Source organism: Bidens hawaiensis, unplaced genomic scaffold (genome assembly GCF_021521415.1).
Source record: "Bidens hawaiensis isolate Kalapana, Puna unplaced genomic scaffold, B.hawaiensis_p1.1 tig00001904_1, whole genome shotgun sequence".
Lineage (NCBI taxonomy): Eukaryota > Viridiplantae > Streptophyta > Magnoliopsida > Asterales > Asteraceae > Bidens > Bidens hawaiensis.
The window spans coordinates 734,644-753,537 of record NW_027491104.1 but is presented as its reverse complement, the minus strand read 5'-3'; the positions used below and the strand labels follow the sequence as shown (position 1 = coordinate 753,537).

At 34.3% G+C, this 18,894-nt stretch overlaps 1 protein-coding gene and 1 pseudogene across 2 annotated transcripts; both read left to right on the top strand.

Annotated features, from left to right (window-relative positions):
• The first annotated feature begins 3,227 nt into the window (after positions 1 to 3,227).
• Positions 3,228 to 14,735, top strand: LOC143598754 (TMV resistance protein N-like). Its single transcript, XM_077076895.1, has 5 exons — positions 3,228 to 4,248; positions 4,341 to 4,625; positions 4,698 to 5,806; positions 14,393 to 14,470; positions 14,549 to 14,735. Exons 1-3 carry the CDS (start codon positions 3,238 to 3,240, stop codon positions 5,214 to 5,216), a joined length of 1,815 nt encoding a protein of 604 aa, XP_076933010.1. The 5' UTR covers positions 3,228 to 3,237; the 3' UTR covers positions 5,217 to 5,806; positions 14,393 to 14,470; positions 14,549 to 14,735.
• On the top strand, positions 10,517 to 13,977 carry LOC143598552 (TMV resistance protein N-like; annotated as a pseudogene). The gene is made up of 5 exons (XR_013147131.1): positions 10,517 to 11,116; positions 11,171 to 11,319; positions 11,417 to 12,531; positions 12,625 to 12,909; positions 12,982 to 13,977. The product of XR_013147131.1 is annotated as a TMV resistance protein N-like (transcript).
• Positions 14,736 to 18,894: the final 4,159 nt, after the last annotated feature.

Below are 18,894 nucleotides of genomic sequence, written 5' to 3'. Positions count from 1 at the left end.
GTTATGAGGTATTCTTTCACTCCCACTGTACTCTCTCAATTTACTTAAGTACATTATCTTCATCGGGATTGTACTTATTCTCACACCGGAGGGTGGTTACGGGAAGACCCCCCCTCTTGTCCTTCCCGTAACGAGCTCACGGTGTCTGTTTTGCAGGTTCACGTCACTGGACTTTGGGAATTGTGTTCATATCGTATTGGCAGCTAACCGTATCCTACCCTGTGGACTCATTGGATCTAAGACCCGTCAAGGGGAGTAGATCCGTGTTTCTTCACTCTTGTTTTATTTGTTCGGTTGTTAGCGCCTTGATAGTTGTTTAATAAAACTTCTTGTTCCAAATAACATAAAGAAAAAAATATATATGTTTACCATGTCATTTTTATATATTAAATTAAGAGAAAACTTTATAAATGAGTAACATACTTGTACCCTCTCTATATTTTCTATGTTCATGTAACTTGCGTATTTACAATAAAATGTTTATTGATAACAATACAACAACAATATTATAAACCGACTCTTAAACGTCACAAGAATGCCTTAACACTGAAAGAGAGGGAATGAAGCTCACTTTTTGTACTTGTGAAAAATAATACTCACAATTTACTTGAAAATAGGAATATTAGATTAAAATAATCTCAATTATTGACTAGTGATAAATAATAATCTCAACTAACCTTGACTAACAAAATTCTAATGTCGTTAGCCGTCGGTCGTAAAAAAAAAGAACGTTTTTGCCAAAAAACTCAATCTTGTCGTCAAACCTCTTTGTAACCTTAGTTTGGACCTCCAGGACCCTTTCTTCTGGCAAAAGCCCCGGTTATTGAGGTCGTTGGACCCTAGAATCACCGTCGGAGTTAGTTGGTAGTGGTTGGTGAGTCAGTTGGTGGTGGTGGTCAATGGTGGTGTTGGCTGGAGGTGAGTAAGTTGGTGGCGTTGTTCAGGTGGTGGTTATCGGTAGGTGGTGGTGGTGGTCGGCGGTGGTGTTCAGGTGGTGTTGATTGTGTTTAGAGTTTTCCAGCATAAAAAGTTGATTTTTCCAAGAAAAAAAATGTTTTTGTGGCGGAATTATGTTAATCAAAATCCGTTGGTGGAAAATATGTTAAAATGTGGGGCCGTTAACAAACATTTCGTTAGTTTTGACTGTTATTTGCTAGTAGTCAATAGCTGAGATTATGTATTTCCAGCTTTTATAGAAAATATAACAGATTATTTAAAGAGGAATCTGACAAATACAATTTGTACTTAAAAACTGAATGTTTATACAAATTTTGTTATGATTACAATAACTATTGGTGTAAAATATTTAATTATTATGAAATAGTCACAATCATGAAGATAAGCTCAATCAGATCGTTGAAGCAAACTCCTCTCGTGAGTTTATTTTCTCAAAAAATTTAGTGTATTTTTATATGTTAACTTAATTAGTTTTCATAATTACTTATAATATGTGTGTTGATTTGGTTATTTAAAATTATACATGTCAATTTGTTGTTAATAAGAAAATCATATGTTTGCGGTATATGTGACAATGCCATACGTGAATTTATATGCCAATATTAATTAAACGAAGTATAATTAATCCTATTTTATAATTTACATACTAAGATTTATCAAAATGGTTTGTGTGAGCTTTTAAACAATATAACTCAAGCTAAATTTTAAACAAGTAGTTTAAACCATGATTTAACCCATTTGACCCGTTCCTCTTGTAGTTGGTAGTTTGTCTCCTGTTTATACTCCTCTTATAGTTGACCATTTGACCTGCAAACCCCTAAGGTTTTCCTACAATTATATTTTTTTTCTTAAGTCAACTAAACTGATTGTTTTCAACTGTTACACAATATGTTTAAAATTATGAATTTACTATTATTATTATTAGTATTGAACCCATCAATTTAATATCAAGCTTAGTCTTAAATGAATCAACAGTATCAACTAGTGACGTGGATTTTTCCGTAACATTTAAACACTGTTTCTACATTTGCTTTATTTTTCTTCGAATCCTCAACCATTATCACATTCATATCATTTATTTGTTGCATTCATTTTCTCTCTCGGGTATTTCATCAAACTCCTTTAGTGCACTTTCATATTCATTGAGTATTATTATAATATATTCAATCCAATGCATTTCACCGGTTGTATTGTTTGTATAACTTTGTAACTGGTGATGAGTGTACAGAATCTAAAAAAATGATCATCTTGTTTCCAATACGACATTTCGTATTTCCCAAATTACCCCTTCGTCGATATCCAGTCCTTTTACTAGTTTTATGCCGGTAAGTCAACAGTATACCGGATATCAAGTTTGACCAGGAGAAAGTCAAATTAGTCAAAACTATTTCCTCAGTCATACCATTTTGCAGATTCTTTTGTTGACTACCGTTTGTAGTTAAACTTTGACTATTGTACCAAAGAAGTTATCTTAAATCCAAGTGGAGTTGTTACTGACTTACTGCTTAGCTAAACGGTATATAGGAGTTGCATACGATGATAAACCACACATTTTGCAGGTGGTATCGAACATCAACTATCAACTAATGCCGCTACTTCTTCCAAAACATCTAAACACTCTTATTTGTATCTGCATTTCGTTTGATTCCACGTTCTGATTCTGTAACATCATCATCCATTTCATATACACCTTCAGATTCGTTGAGTATTATTCTCGAATATTGAGTCCATTGCATTTCTACTACTGTATTGTGTCTGTAACTTGGTAAGTTGTAATTTGTTAAATATCAATCGTTTCTGTTGACTGCTTGTAAACTGTTGAACTGCTGAAATCTTTGCTAGAATTAAGGATTGTGGTATACAACGAGTTCTTTGTTGCCACAGGTATAATTACAAAGTAAGTCTCTCTACTTTGCTAACTTGACATATTAGGCTAAACTATTATTTTAGTTGTCACAAAACCTGAGCATCTAACACAGACCAACACATTAATACCATTCAGTTCAGTTCTCTGCCTTAACTTTTGTGTAAATTCATATTCAGATTGGTTCGGATAAAAATTAAAATACGAAACATCCTAGCATATAAGAATTTTAAGTTAACCGAGAATTGGTGCTACAATCAATTGATTCCCTATAGACATTTGTTGTTTGATTTATGTATGCGTTTGTGTGACTTCAGATACAGTTCTTTAGAAAATAAAAAAAGAATTCATAAAATTATGTAGAAATTTTAGCAACAGGCTAAAATTATGTAGAAATTGATGGGAAGTTAGTAGGCATGGAGACCCGGGTAAGGAGTGTAGTTTCATCTTTAGAAACTGGTTCCGAAGATGTTCATCTGATAGGGATCAAGGGAATAGGAGGTGGTGGAAAGTCCACTTTGGCGAGAGCTGTTTTTGATCTAACATCCGTTTGGTTTGAAGGTGTAAGCTTTGTTGAGAATGTCCGAGAAGTTTCAAAAGGCTCTTCGACTGGTTTGAAGGAACTGCAAAAGCAGGTCCTTATAGATGTGTTAGCTGATCAAAACATTGATGTAACAAGTGTTTCTGATGGGAAAAATAAGATGAAAAGGATGATGCCTGGTAGAAAGGCTCTTGTTGTTCTAGATGATGTGGATGATATAGAGCAACTTGACGCGTTAGCTGGTGAGCTTACTTGGTTTAAGCCGGGGAGTAGAATTGTCATCACAACAAGAGATCAGCAGGTGCTCGTAGCACATGGAGTGAGCATTATTCATGATGTTAATCTGTTATCAGATGAGGAAGCACTCTGCCTCTTCAGCAGGTATGCATTTAAGAAAGATATTCCAAATCAAGGGTATGAAGAGCTATCAAGTAAAGTTGTACATTATGCTGCTGGTCTTCCCTTAACAATCAAAGTTTTGGGTTCACATCTTTGTGGTAGAAGTGATCATGTATGGAAAGATGCGATAGAAAGACTAAAAACTATCCCTGAAGATCGAACTTTGAAAAGATTGGAGATAAGCTATAATGGCCTAGAGGATGATCAGAAAGAAATCTTTCTAGATGTTGTATGCATGATGAAATATAAGAAGAAAGAAGATGCAATCTGTATACTTGACAGTTGTGGATATTATGCTGAAATTGGTTTAGGTGTTCTTGAGCAGAAATCTTTGATAACTATTTCTAATTTTGGCGAATTAGACTTCTATGACCGTATAGAAGAAATGGGCTGGAATATAATTCGTTGCTTGCATCCTAACGAGCCTAGCAGACATAGTCGATTATGGATTAAAGAGGAAATTGAAGACATATTGGTTAAGGAATTGGTAAGTTTTAAGTTTATATGAAATGTGGACAACTAGGAAATATTATTTTCTTTGACAAATTTTCACACCAGCATTTTTTTTATTATGTACAGGGCACCAAAGCAACAAGAAGTATGTATTTGAGAAGTTCCAATCTCCATCCTGTTATTATTATGAAAGGTATTAGAAAGATGGAAGAACTTAGACTACTTGATGTGCGATGCTACGCAAAAGAAGTTGATGAAGTTAGCAAATACTTACCAGATGCTTTACAATCTCTATGTTGGAGTTGCTACCCTTTTCGGTCTTTACCTGAAATGTTTCAAGCAAATAACCTTGTTTACCTTGAAATGCATGAGTGCAATATAATTGAACTCTGGGAAGGAGGAGAAAGAAAGGTAGAATAATGCATATAATGTTATATATTGTGATTACACTGATTCTCATCTATTTTTCTTTTCTTATGATAGGTTTTTAATAAGCTTAAATTCCTTGACCTCAGTAATTCTTTGAAGTTAAGAACCTTTGACCTTAGCATGACCCCACATCTTGAGGAGTTAAATCTTGAAGGATGTGGGGACTTTGTAGAACTCCAATCACCCGTTGAATGCCCGAATCTCAAAGTACTCAACCTCAGTCGTTCTAAGGTGAGTCACCTTAACATTGGGATGGTTCCACATCTTGAGGAATTATATCTTGAAGATTGTTCTCATCTTAAAGAAATTCATGCTCCGGTGGGATGTCTTAAAAAGCTTGTTTACTTTAGCTTAAGTAAATGCTTAAATGTTGCATATTTAAAGGTTGACAAACAACATGAGTCAGCTTCTCTTATAGATACAGTGGAAATAAAGGTACGTTGTGAAGATGTTACAAATTATTTTCTAGGGTTTTGGTTTACATGTATATATGATGAACCTAGATCCTCATGGAGTGGAAATTTAGAGAAACTTTTTCGTTTTGGTTCATGCGTTTGCGAAAACCATGAGTAATTTCTAGCAACTATATGTGATTTACAACATTTAAGAGAGCTTACACTTTCCCAAAGCATTCCTCAGGATCTGTGGCAGTTAGAAAGTCTAGAGAAGCTATCTTTGAGTGAGCAACAGTTTCAACATCTTCCGGATAGTATTTTTATGTTGAAAAATCTGAAATCACTTAAACTTTCTTATTGTTGGGATCTTGAGCAGTTACCTGAGAATATATGCAGATTAGAGTGTTTAGAGAACTTAATCATTAGGGATAGTGGATTATTGCTCAGTATTCCAAACAACATATGTAAGATGAAATGCTTAAAACTTTTAGAGATCAGCTCTTGTGGTAGTATTAAGAAATTGCCAGAGGAACTTGGGAGTTTAGAATGTTTGAAAGAGTTATGGATAGAAGATACAGACATTAATCGTCTTCCGCGGAGCATTTATCAGTTGAAAGGTCTGCGTATTTATGGGTCCATGTGGCAACTTGAATCCTATGGTTTTACATCCATTTTGGCTGATGAAAATCATCGATGGTATGCCAAGTACTACTACGTAGAGCTGTAAATAAGATAGTCAGCCACAACATGAGTATTTGTCTTAATCAGGTACATCAAAACAGAATAATCACTTCTTTATTAATCATATACGAATTTATACTTGCAATCAATTCACAATTTAATCATGAAAGCTTCAATTGAATCAAATTATACATACATATTCACGTATTTTTTAATATAGAAATGCTAACGGTTCAATACCAAAAGAATTATATACATTACAAACCTTGATCATCTAGTTTGACAGTGGATCAACATATATCCCATCGTTGTGATTAGATCGTAAGTATGTAGCGCCGTCAGTTGGATTATCTAACGGTTCAACACCAACTGAAAATGGTGGTAGGTCGTCAAAATGGTCGTATTCTTCCTCGTCGACAACATTATCAACACCAAGGATACGCCGTTTACCTTGCAATACAATGTGGTATCTTGGTTTACTCGGGTCATTTACAAAGAACACTTGTGAGCAATATGAAGCAAGAATAAACGGTTCAGATGCATATCCATTTGTTGTAAGGTTAACAAGTGTAAAACCATATTTGTCAACTTGAACACCTGTTTTGTTATTCACCCACTTACATTTGAACATAGGAATTGTGAAAATTCATTAATTCAGCTCCCATATTTCTTGGATGACACCATAATAAGAGTCTTTGGCGATTTCTAACCTTGTATCACGATTTGTTCTGTCGAATCTGGTTGTTGTTGCTATTACTGTAACTCCACTATTTTGCATTGTGTTTTTCTCATCTTGGTCTTCTGTGTAAAATGTATACCCATTAATGTCATACCCTTGGTAAGATTTTACTCTAAATTCCGGACCTTGCCCCAATGATTTCACAATTGTATCAACGAGTGACCTTATTTTTCATCCATGAAGAAAACTCTTTGTTATGCTGAATTTCATGCCACATTTTGTTCTTATTCGGATATGTTGATTGTAATAACTTTAAGTGTTCATCAACATACGGAGCAAGAGAAGTCATGTGTTTTAGAACATAAAAATGTGCAAGTTCTAAATTCTCCTTAGCTGGGTTGAGCCATTTCATACCAACACCTCCTTCCCCTTGAAGTTTACCACAGCGACGAGATTATGGCAAACCAATATTTTTAACGCCTTCCAAATAACTTGTACAGAACTCAATCACCTCATCGGAAGCATATCCAGTAACAATACTACCCTCAGGCCGATTACGATTTCTTACTTAGGGTTTTAAGAAACCCATGTATCTTTCAAAAGGGTACATGTAACGCAAAAATACAGGACCACAAGCCTTGATTTCTCCAACAATTTGAATCACGAGATCAACCATCACATAAAAAAAGGACGGTGGGAAGTACTTCTCTAGTTCACAAAGTGTGATGATAATTTCATTTTGCCATGCATCCAATTCTTCGGGGTCAATACATTTTGAGTGAATCATGTTCAAAAACCAACAAAGTTTTGTGATGGTATGTCGTGTGCTCTCTGGTAGCAATCCACGGATTGCAATAGGAATCATATGTGTCATCAAAACATGACAATCATGAGACTTCATACCAAGTAGTTTATTTTCTTTCATGGACACCAACCTTTTAATGTTTGCAGAATAGCATGATGGAACCTTAATATCATGTAAACATTTACAAAACTTTGTTTTCTCTGACATTGTATAAAACGCGGGGGGTAGATAAACGCGAGTACCGGTATCAACAGGGGCAAGCTCTTTACGTATTCCCATTTCTTTCATGTCTTTACGAGCATAGATACCATCTTTTGTTTTTCAGGAATGTTTAACAATAACCCGAGCAAGCTATCACATACATTTTTTTCGATATGCATAACATCTAGGCAATGTCTAACCTCTAAATCTCTCTAGTATGGCAAGTCCCAAAAGAGTGAGCTTTTTTCCCAAATGGATCCTTTCTTAGAGCTAGTTCGTTTTCGTTTTCCCAAAACAATATTTAGATTTTTAACTCTTGAAAAAGCATCAAGGGTCTTCTTCCGGTCTCGGTCTTTCCATTAAAGTCCGTCATGTTCTTTCGATAACCGTGACCAGTTGGAAGGAATCTTCGGTGTCCCATGTATACTGTTTTATTACAATTTTTTAACCACACTGAACTTGTCTCATCTTCACAAACAGGGCAAGCTTTCTTACCTTTCGTATTTATGGTGCAGAATATCATGGCATGCAATTCAAAAATATTCCTTCTTATAAGCATCATACACATTTACACCAGAACTCCATAAAGTTTTAGGTCAGCAATCAAAGGGGACAAATAAACATCAATGTTGTTACAAGGTTGTTCCGGACCCTGATTCAACAACGAAATCATTATGTATTTTCGTTTCATGCATAACCACGGTGGAAGATTGTAGATGCAAAGAAAAACCAGCCACGTACTATGCTGACTACGAAATTGTCCGAAGGGATTGATTCCGTCCGAACTAAGCCCAAATCTTATGTTTATAACTTCATTACCAAAATTTGGGTATTTTCTATTAATATTTTTCCATTGAGGTGAATCTGCCACATGTCTTAATTTTCCGTCAACGTAATAATTTTGCGTCTCATTTGAATGCCAACGTAATAATTTTGCGTCTTTCTCATTTGAAAATAATCGTTTTAGTCTCGGTATAATGGGAAAATACCACAATAATTTGCCGGTGGTCCATTTTTCTTCACATCATTTTCATATTTACCAGTTTTATTTTCCCTCTTATACCTTGATGCACCACAGTAAACACATTCATGATTGTTCGCATACTCATTTCTATACAACATGCAATCATTCGGACATGCATGTATTTTTTCAACTTCCAATCCCATTGGATTCATCATTTTTTTTTCTTGGTAAAATGAAATTGGCAACTCGTTGCTTTTCGGAAGCATAATATGCAAAACATATAATAGATCTGTGAAACTTGTATCACTCCATCTGTTTTTCGCTTTCACATTAAACAACATCAAAACAGCTTCAAGTTTTGAAATCTCAGAATCGTTATATAATGGCTTTTGTGCATCTTCAAATAGATGTTGTAATTTTTCTTTATCATCATCGCCAATATCATTTTCTAAATCCTTAAACATGTCATCTAAATTGTCAACATTTTCATTCTCTACATCCTTAAAAATGTCATCTAAATTGCCAACATTTTCATTCTCTATATCCTTAAACATGTCATCTAAATTGTTCTCATTTAAATTGTCATCATTTAAATTAACAGATGTTGTGACACCGTCAATCCGTTGTTCCCCATGCCTGTACCAACATGTGTAATTAGGCATAAAACCATTCACAATCAAATGATGCTCTATACCGTTAATATTTTCAAATCTCTGCAAAGTTTTACAAGTCACACAAGGACACCATATCATTTTAGAGCCTACATTCCTCCGATTGGATTCAGCAGCCTTAAGAAAAGTATAAAAGCCATTCGTATATATTTCAGAAGGACGTCCACTTTTGTACATCCAATATTCTCTACATTCCATTTGAAAATAAAATAAAATCAAATAAGTTATATGCAATTTATGCACGGGTCATTAATAGGTACATAAGGCGGTGGATCCTAACCCACTTTTTAAACATTCTATCTCATTTGCATACATTTTAACTTGTTAACTATTTAAGAAAAAATCGGCAACGTTTCCCCTTAACTCCCCAAGTATGCGGATAAGCCACACACCCGAAGGAGTAGAAGAAACAACTGTCGATTTTTTCTTAAATAGTCAACAAGTTAAAATGTATACACGTCCTAATGAGATTGAATATTCAAAAAGCAGTTCCCAACAGGGACAATTCAAAATTTATCTCTATTAGATCAATTTTGGACGGTATACTCTAAAGGTCAATTTTATATATACACACACATATAACACATATAGATCAACAATAAAGGCCAGTAATGAAGCTAAAATTGTTCGTACCTTTAACGCGGTGATATTGAATAAAGAAAAGAAAAGGCTACAACTATTTGATTATCTACAATGAACAAAATACAATCAGTTAATACATATAAAATCAATAGTTAAATATATGAACAATAAATTATATAATAAAGTTTATATTTTGATACCTGCTATTATGAAAAATGACTTCAGTGAAGAAAGAGTGAATTTACCTAGGTAGAAGTGACTAAGAATATGGGAGTATGAAGATGAGATCATTAGCCGTTTAGGGATTTCTAGTTTATATTAAAAATATCTAGAGTTTATCAAAAAATACTAAAAAATAGGTAACAAACCATCCTTTTGAGCGGTTTTAAAAGGCATCGCCCAAAATATGTTGAAACAGTTGGAGATATTTTTAAGCTGTCATTTATGGCTTTTATTCTTTTAAACTATAAACCACCCAAAATTAGTTGTTAAAGGTTTTTTAAAAAATTATATAAAATATTTTATTGGAGATTATGGCATCAAATTAAACCAATGAAAAAGAACTCTTTTAGGCGGTTCAAAAAGTCACCGCTCAAAATCCATTTGTAGGTTGAAAATATAAGTATTTTAGGCTGTCATTTCTTTGTTTAGGGCGGTTAGCTTGGGTAGGAAATAAACAATACATGTTTCAAGCGGTTTTAAGATATGGACCGCCCAAAATAGTTTAGCCAACCGCCCAAATAAATCATTTTTGTACCAGTGTTTAAAGTGTGTCTCATTTTTTTTCTATAATCAACTTAATATGCTTAATATAATTATTTTACTATTTTAGGTTTATAACAGACTAGCATAACTTCTTTTTATTTATTATTATTTTTTTAATTCAGTTAAGGATCCTTATCTTATATTGACCAAATAAGAGGTTTTACTACCTCCACGTAATTGCACAAATTTTCCACTCAAAATATCAGTTTGTGAAGTCTTATTTGATCATCTCTTTACAAGTTAATTCATTTGCATTCTGATTATACAAATTCCCCATATAAACAAATTCGTTTTATCTGACCCTTTAAGCATACATTCAATGGCATCTACTTCAGCTTCATTAGTTCAAAAGAGCTTCAAGTATGATGTCTTTTTAAGCTTTCGGGGTGAAGACACCCGCAAGAACTTTGTTGATCATCTTTATCATGCTCTTCACCAGAAAGGCATTATAACTTACAAAGATGATGAAAAAATCCAGAAAGGGGAAAGAATAAGTGAGCAACTCATCAGATCCATTAAAGACTCGAGATTTCACATCATTGTTTTCTCCAAGAACTATGCATCTTCATCATGGTGCTTGGAGGAGCTCGTAAAGATTATCGAGTGCCAAAAGACAAAGGAGCAGACTGCTTACCCCATATTCTTTGATGTGGAACCCACTGAAGTCCGTCACCAAAGTGGGGCATTTGGAAAAGCCTTTGCAGAACATGAAAAGGTTAGTAGGAGCTTTGTTCTACCTCTCGACTATCTTTGTTCCACTCTAGCATTTTGTTTCTTATCCAAGTGCTTTGTACTTGTGTTAAATATTGTTAAGACTAAGAAAGCTTTGAACTTTATCAAACAGGAAAATGAAGATGATGTTGGAAGATGGAGAAATGCTCTCAAAGAAGCAGCCGGCTTGGCTGGGATGGAGTTGAAGACTACTTTTAATGGGTAATTCCTTCATCTTATATTCTTCTTTTCTTTCCTATGTAACATGTTCTTCATAGGGACATTCATGCAACCTGAATGAATCTTCTTTAATTCATAGGCATGAAGCTAAATGTATTCAACAAATTGTTCAAGAAATTTCCCGAAAGCCATATTTCACTAATTCGAGCATTGATGGGAAGTTAGTAGGCATGGAGACCCGGGTGGAGGATGTAGTTTCATCTTTAGAAATTGGTTCCGATGATGTCCGCATGATAGGGATCAAGGGGATGGGAGGTGGTGGAAAGACAACTTTGGCGAGAGCTGTTTTTGATCATATTTCCAATTGGTTTGAGCGTAAAAGCTTTGTTGAGAATGTGAGGGAAGTTTCAAAAGGCTCGTTGTCTGGTTTGAAGGAATTGCAAAAGCAGGTCCTTAAAGATGTGTTAGATGATCAAAACATTGATGTAACAAGTGTTTCTGATGGGAAAAATAAGATGAAAAGGATGATGCCTAGTACAAAAGTTCTTCTTGTTCTAGACGATGTGGATGATATAGAGCAACTTGAGGCGTTAGCAGGTGAGCTCACTTGGTTTAAGCCAGGAAGTAGAATCATCATTACAACAAGAGATGAGCAAGTATTGGTAGCACACCGAATAAAATTAACTCATGATGTCAATTTGTTATCGGATCATGAAGCAATTTGCCTCTTCAATAGGTATGCATTTGTGAAAGAGATTCCTACTCAAAGGTATGAAGAGCTATCAAGAAAAGTTGTACATTATGCTGCCGGTCTTCCTTTAACAATCAAAGTTTTGGGTTCACATCTTTGTGATAGAAGTGAGCATGAATGGGCAGATGCCATAGAAAGACTAAAAACAATTCCGTTGGACAAGACTTTGAAAAGATTGGAAATAAGTTATAATGGTCTAGAGAATGATCAGAAAGAAATCTTTCTAGATGTTGTATGCATGATGAAATATAAGAAGAAAGAAGATGCAATCAAAATACTTGAAAGTTGTGGATATTATGCTAAAATATAAGAAGAAAGTTGTGGATATTATACTTGAGAAGAAATCTTTGATAACTATTTCTAATTTTGGCGAATTAGACTTCCATGATCATATAGAAGAAATGGGCTGGAATATAGTGCGTCGTTCGCATCCTAACGAGCCTAGCAGACATAGTCGATTATGGATTAGAAAGGAAATTGAAGACATATTGGTTAAGGAATTGGTAAGTTTTAAGTTTATATGAAATGTGGACAACTAGGAAATATTATTTTCTTTGACAAATTTTCACACCAGCATTTTTTTTTATTATGTACAGGGCACCAAAGCAACAAAAAGTATGTATTTGGGATATTCCTTTCTCCATTCAAATATTATTATGAAAGGTATTAGAAACATGGAAGAACTTAGACTACTTACAGTGTATTGCAACGCAAAAGAAGTTGATGAAGTTAGCAAATACTTACCAGATGCTTTACGATCTCTATGTTGGAGTTGCTACCCTTTTCGGTCTTTACCTGAAATGTTTCAAGCAAATAACCTTGTTAACCTTGAAATGAATGGGTGCAATATAATTGAACTCTGGGAAGGAGGAGAAAGAAAGGTAGAATAATGCATATAATGTTATATATTGTGATTACACTGATTCTCATCTGTTTTTCTTTTCTTATGATAGGTTTTTAATAAGCTTAAATTCCTTAACCTCAGTTATTCTTTGAAGTTAAGAACCTTTGACCTTAGCATGACCCCACATCTTGAGGAGTTAAATCTTGAAGGATGTGGGGACTTTGTAGAACTCCAATCGCCCGTTGAATGCCCGAATCTCAAAGTACTCAACCTCAGTCGTTCTAAGGTGAGTCACCTTAACATTGGGATGGTTCCACATCTTGAGGAATTATATCTTGAAGATTGTTCTCATCTTAAAGAAATTCATGCTCCGGTGGGATGTCTTAAAAAGCTTGTTTACTTTAGCTTAAGTAAATGCTTAAATGTTGCATATTTAAAGGTTGACAAACAACATGAGTCAGCTTCTCTTATAGATACAGTGGAAATAAAGGTACGTTGTGAAGATGTTACAAATGATTTTCTAGGGTTTGGGTTTACATGTATATATGATGAACATAGATCCTCATGGAGTGGAAATTTAGAGAAACTTTTTGGTTTTGGTTCATGCGTTTGCGAAAACCAAGAGTATTTTCTAGCAACTATATGTGATTTACAACATTTAAGAGAGCTTACACTTTACCAAAGCATTCCTCAGGACCTGTGGCGGTTAGAAAGTCTAGAGAAGCTATCTTTGAGTGAGCAACGGTTTCAACATCTTCCGGATAGTATTTTTATGTTGAAAAATCTGAAATCACTTGAACTTTGGCATTGTTGGGCTCTTGAGCAGTTACCGAACAACATATGTAAGATGAAATGCTTAAAACGTTTAAAGCTCTTCCGTTGTGAAAATATTAAGAAATTGCCAGAGGAACTTGGGAGTTTAGAATGTTTGAAAGAGTTAAGGATAGAATATACAGACATTAATCGTCTTCCGCAGAGCATTTATCAATTGAAAGGTCTGCGCATTTATGGGTCCAGGGAGCAACTTGAGTCGTATGGTTTTACATCCATTTTGGCTGATGAAAATCATCGATGGAATTTCAACTGCTACTACGTAGAGCTGTAAATAAGCTTGTCAGCCACAACATGAGTATTTGTCTTAATCAGGTACAATTCACAATTTAACGATGTTGTTTGTTTACACTCGTGATTATGAGGCTCAATTGAATCAAATTATACATATTCACGTATTTTTTAATTCATGCACACCACCTGCTCGACTAAATGCTTGTGTAAGAAATTTTCATCTTTAAATCAAAATCGATGAAAAGACCTTGTTATCTTCTTTCATTTTATATGGTGATTGGAACATATCATTTTATATAGTGATTGGAACATATTAGTAGACCGAAACCTGTCATTCCATGACGTCTGTGCTATTTTTTTCTTTCTAAATCAGTTTTAATCTCAATATACTTATGTTATGTTTGCTAAGTAGCATTTTGAAACACGTATAAAACTTGTAAATTTATGGTTTGCAGGCCATTCTTTGAGGGCCAACACGTATACTCATTGACGGAGCTCTAATACTCGTTGATGGTGCTAGAGCTAAACTCTCCGTAAGTTTATTTCTGAGAGGCTTTTTGTATAATTGAATATTGGTTATTTATTTATTTATTTGATTTGTTTGCTTTCAGCTTCAATTTGTCTTGTGAAAAGAGATACGAGATGCTAAAGAGTCTTTTTGTATTTTGTGATGTGAGCATACATGCACACCACATGTTTGTTAAAACTCCTGTGTGGACTTTGTATTTTGCCATACATTTGTTTGCTTTTGAATTTTATTTCTGTGTGAATTCTGAATTTATTTCTGTGTGAACTGTGATTGTCAGTATTTAGTATATTTTGCACTTTGATAAGATACTTTCTGAATTTATCAGATTTTGTGGTTCTAGATTGTTGCTGTGATTATGATAATATTGATCCCTGGTTCTTATTTTATATAAATAATGTTACTGCGATTATTTTGTTGCTGAAAGAGTTATGGATATAATACACGGGCATAAGGCGTCTTCCGGGGAGCATTTATCAATTGAAAGGTCTACGTATTTATGGTTCCAGGGAGGAACTGGAGTCGTATGGTTTTACATCCATCCCGGAGTTCTTTTGGGTAGAGCTGTGAATAATATCTCCTTACAATCATGAATGCTTGAATCACCTGCTCGACGAACTGCATGCGTGAAAATTTTAATGTTGAAATCAGAATTTGTTGTCTTTCATTATATTATCTTTTTCTGTACCTTCAATTTATGTGGTGATTTGAACAGATCAGTAAACGAACTGTTACTCGGATCTCGATCCGGGCTCGGGTTTTTTGGTCGTTTATTCAGTCTCTTTTTGGTCGTTCTGTACTTTCATTTTATGATGTGCATGTGTGAAAATTTAATGTTCAAATTTATAGTAGAGGAAATAAAAATGAACCGGCTCAATGGTAAGGATTGAAGTATGAAGGATCTCTAAAGTATCCGTAAGTTTATTTCTGAGAGGCTTTTATATAGTTAAATATTGGTATTGGTTTTATTTATATATTTATTTATTTATTTTGTTTTCAGCTTCAATTATTGTCAAAATTAATTAAAAATATTTTGAAAGTTTCATACGTCATGTTTGACCAGCAAAAAGTCAAACATGGCCTGAAACTCATGATTAATCAAATTGCTGCTATTAAGTAACAATTCATCCACTTCCCAATTAAACTGAATTATCATATCCTTAAACTTTTGTATACAGCCCAATGACTAAAATACCCTTACTATGAAAGAGTTCAAAAGTGGATATACCATATGTTAGGACCTGCAATAAGAGTTTTCAGTCCAATACAAGTCAGAAAAAGATTGACTTATAACACTAATCACCAAAATAAACTTGTGATCTTTAATAAATTCCAGTAAGACAATGGCTTCAATAGTTTGTTTTTGTGATTATGTACCGGGTATACTAAGAATGATCTTAAGGTGCCAACAAAAAACTAGTAGCTGATATATTCTATCAATAAGGAACCACCAGCATGTGCAGTTGACCACAAGAAAGTCAACCATAGTCAAAAGGTCAATTTTGATCAAAAAACACAGAATTGACAAAAAAAAAAAAAAAACAGTTTTGACCACAAACTAGTCAAAATAAGGGCCTTTACTCTCTACATATATTTGCACATATGTTTTGAATATCTTGAACGCTTATCACAATTATTCGAGAATGCTTGAGTTGAACGATGATGTTTGTTTACACTGGTGCTTATGAGGCTGAATTGAATCATTGCCTAATTTTTTGGTCCATTCCAAACCAAAACTATCAAAGAACTGCTTAGTAACCGGATACTAACCGAGCTGCTTACAAAGAACTGATTGAAAAATCAAACTATCAAGGTCTGGTTAATTTATGTTTATTAGATTTTTGGTTATATCTGTTTACTATGATATGAAAAATTTTAAAACATGTAGGAAGGAGCTAAATTTATCAAAAAAAAATAAGAAGCAAAACCTGTTGAAATTTTTAACAATGAACTGATGAAGAAAAACACAATACATCTAAATGAGTTTAACGGGTTTGGTGAGTTTTGTTAAACAGGCTAAAACTGGTTGATGGGTTTGGGGAGTAATCATTTCTAAATCGGCCTGTTTTGTCCTGCACCCATTCTGACCGGCACCTGTTTTTAACCGGGCCGCCTGTTTCGCCAGGTTTAACATAATCACTTGTTGGTTTGGTTAAATTCGTGTTTTTATTCCCAAAACTGAAACAGAGATGTCTGTCAATTGTTTAGCTCAGTTAATTTGGGTCGGTTTTATTTGACTATGAGCCACCTTTTAACTGCAGAATCGAATTTTGTGGACCAGTCCGGTCCACTACCGCCTCACCAATAACTAAATGAAAGTAATCCATCATTTACTGAAAAAATTCGTATTATTAAATATAATAATACAATGAACAATCCAACATTGGCCAATAGGAAAATGATTGACGACATGTCATGTGCCGCGTTATATTGTTCTCAGCAAATGTAAATAAAAATACAACATTTACCTACTCTCTGTCTCTTAAACTTGGACCACATGTTTACAACATTTATTTATATAACTTAAGAATGTTTTCATAAACGTATTTCAGACGTTGTTCCATAATTAAAACATTAACAGGCATACACCATAACAATAACTTCAACGACAAAATAAACTTAAAAGGCACAACTTGAATCTAATAGAGATGTCCACAAATGGTGATACCATCACCTAACCGAGCCATAGAGATCTTCACCGTTGCAAGGTTTTTGGGAAAATAGCCCAACAATGACCATGACCACAGTAGTTACCGTGCAATACCAGATTCCAAGATTACACATGTCGGCCCATTTTATTACCAAAATTCCACATATTCACATCGTATGTAATTCATGTACACCATCTGCTCGACGAAATGGATGTGTCAGAATTTTCACCTTCATATCAAAATTTTGAAGATTTATTGTACTGGTTGTGACCAGCAAAAGAAATCGACGAATGGCTTTTATTTTAAAACCAAAGGTGATCAGCACTAGCCAAACTAAAACTGGTTTGTATCCAAATCGGTACCCTGATACAAACTGACTTTTTTGGGGTAGGAAATAGGTCTCATTTGGTTAAATCTGTCCACCACAAGAGTCTCTTTCATAACTAGTTTAGTATATACTCATTTTTGCATGTGCCCACAAACTTTTATTTGTTCAAATTAAGGCAATCAGTGTCTTGACACTTATTACACTACACAAGATTGAGAATGATGTTAAAAGTTTAACAAGTTCTTCGTCTTGTAGATGGACTTTTATTATTATTATTATTATTATTGTTGTTGTTGTTGTACTTTTTAGGACGTTTTTTTACAATGTTTTCTCCATCTACAGACACGGAGACTTAAAGAATGTTTATCTGTAGAAATTATAAAAAATGCATAATATTTTAGGTTAAGTATTCATTTATTGGATTTTAGGTACCTTTGGTTTTATTTGATTTTGAAATATACTGAATGTTTGAATAGATTTTTGGAAGGGGAAAAATTTTAAATTTTTGGTGACTAAAAACTGGTTGCTAAACTGTAAGTTGGTTCACTACTATAAAATGGTGTTTTTTTATATTATTTTATTTTACTGAATTATTTATGAAAATCATAGATAATCACATTATTCTGGATATCTAATTTTCTCTTATGGGTGCTTTTTGCATACACTAAGTTTTAGATATTATTTTGTACAACTTTTAGATAAGTTGAATAATTTCGTGACTTTGTTGATTTTTGTTGGTTTAAATTGTTTATTTAGAATTATGTGACTTTGTTGATTTTTGTTGGTCCTTTGACTGGATTTAACAACACTATTACTAGTCTATGTGGATCAACCTCTCCACTAGCTAGCGGAAATCACTAGTGAGGACCGAGATCTCAGATCTTGTTTGGTTATTATTTGCACTGTGAGGGTAGAGAGAAGGGAGAGAAGAAAGAATTTGGAACTTGTGGATAAGATAGTGAAATGGCAAAAGGTTGTTGTGTGCATGAGATACACACACTATATATAGTGTGTGTGCTCATGCACTATCTATTTTAATAGCGGCCCATTGGGCTCCAAAGTACATGGCCTTGGGCCCAAACATACATATAAACGATACATATATATCAAACAAATACGAAAGACTAATACAAAAATGGGCCTAACAATCTCCCTCTAGTCTTTGGTATTTGTCCCGTTAACTTCAATCTTCAGTCGCACTCGGACTCTTATTCGAAGATATCGTCACTGGTTTGGAAAGGCTGCTTCTCAACAAGTAGTTGGACGAACTTGTTGAACTTTCTGACGATAGCATCCGTATTGTCTCGACGAACGTCTTCAACCGTGCATAGAGGTGACTCAAGAAGCTTCATCAAGTCAGCTCTGCAGAACCCAGCCATTTCATGTTCATCAAAGAACCGGAGGTCATGAGATCGTTCACAGTGAATAATGACCTCATCGTGAGCATTGTCG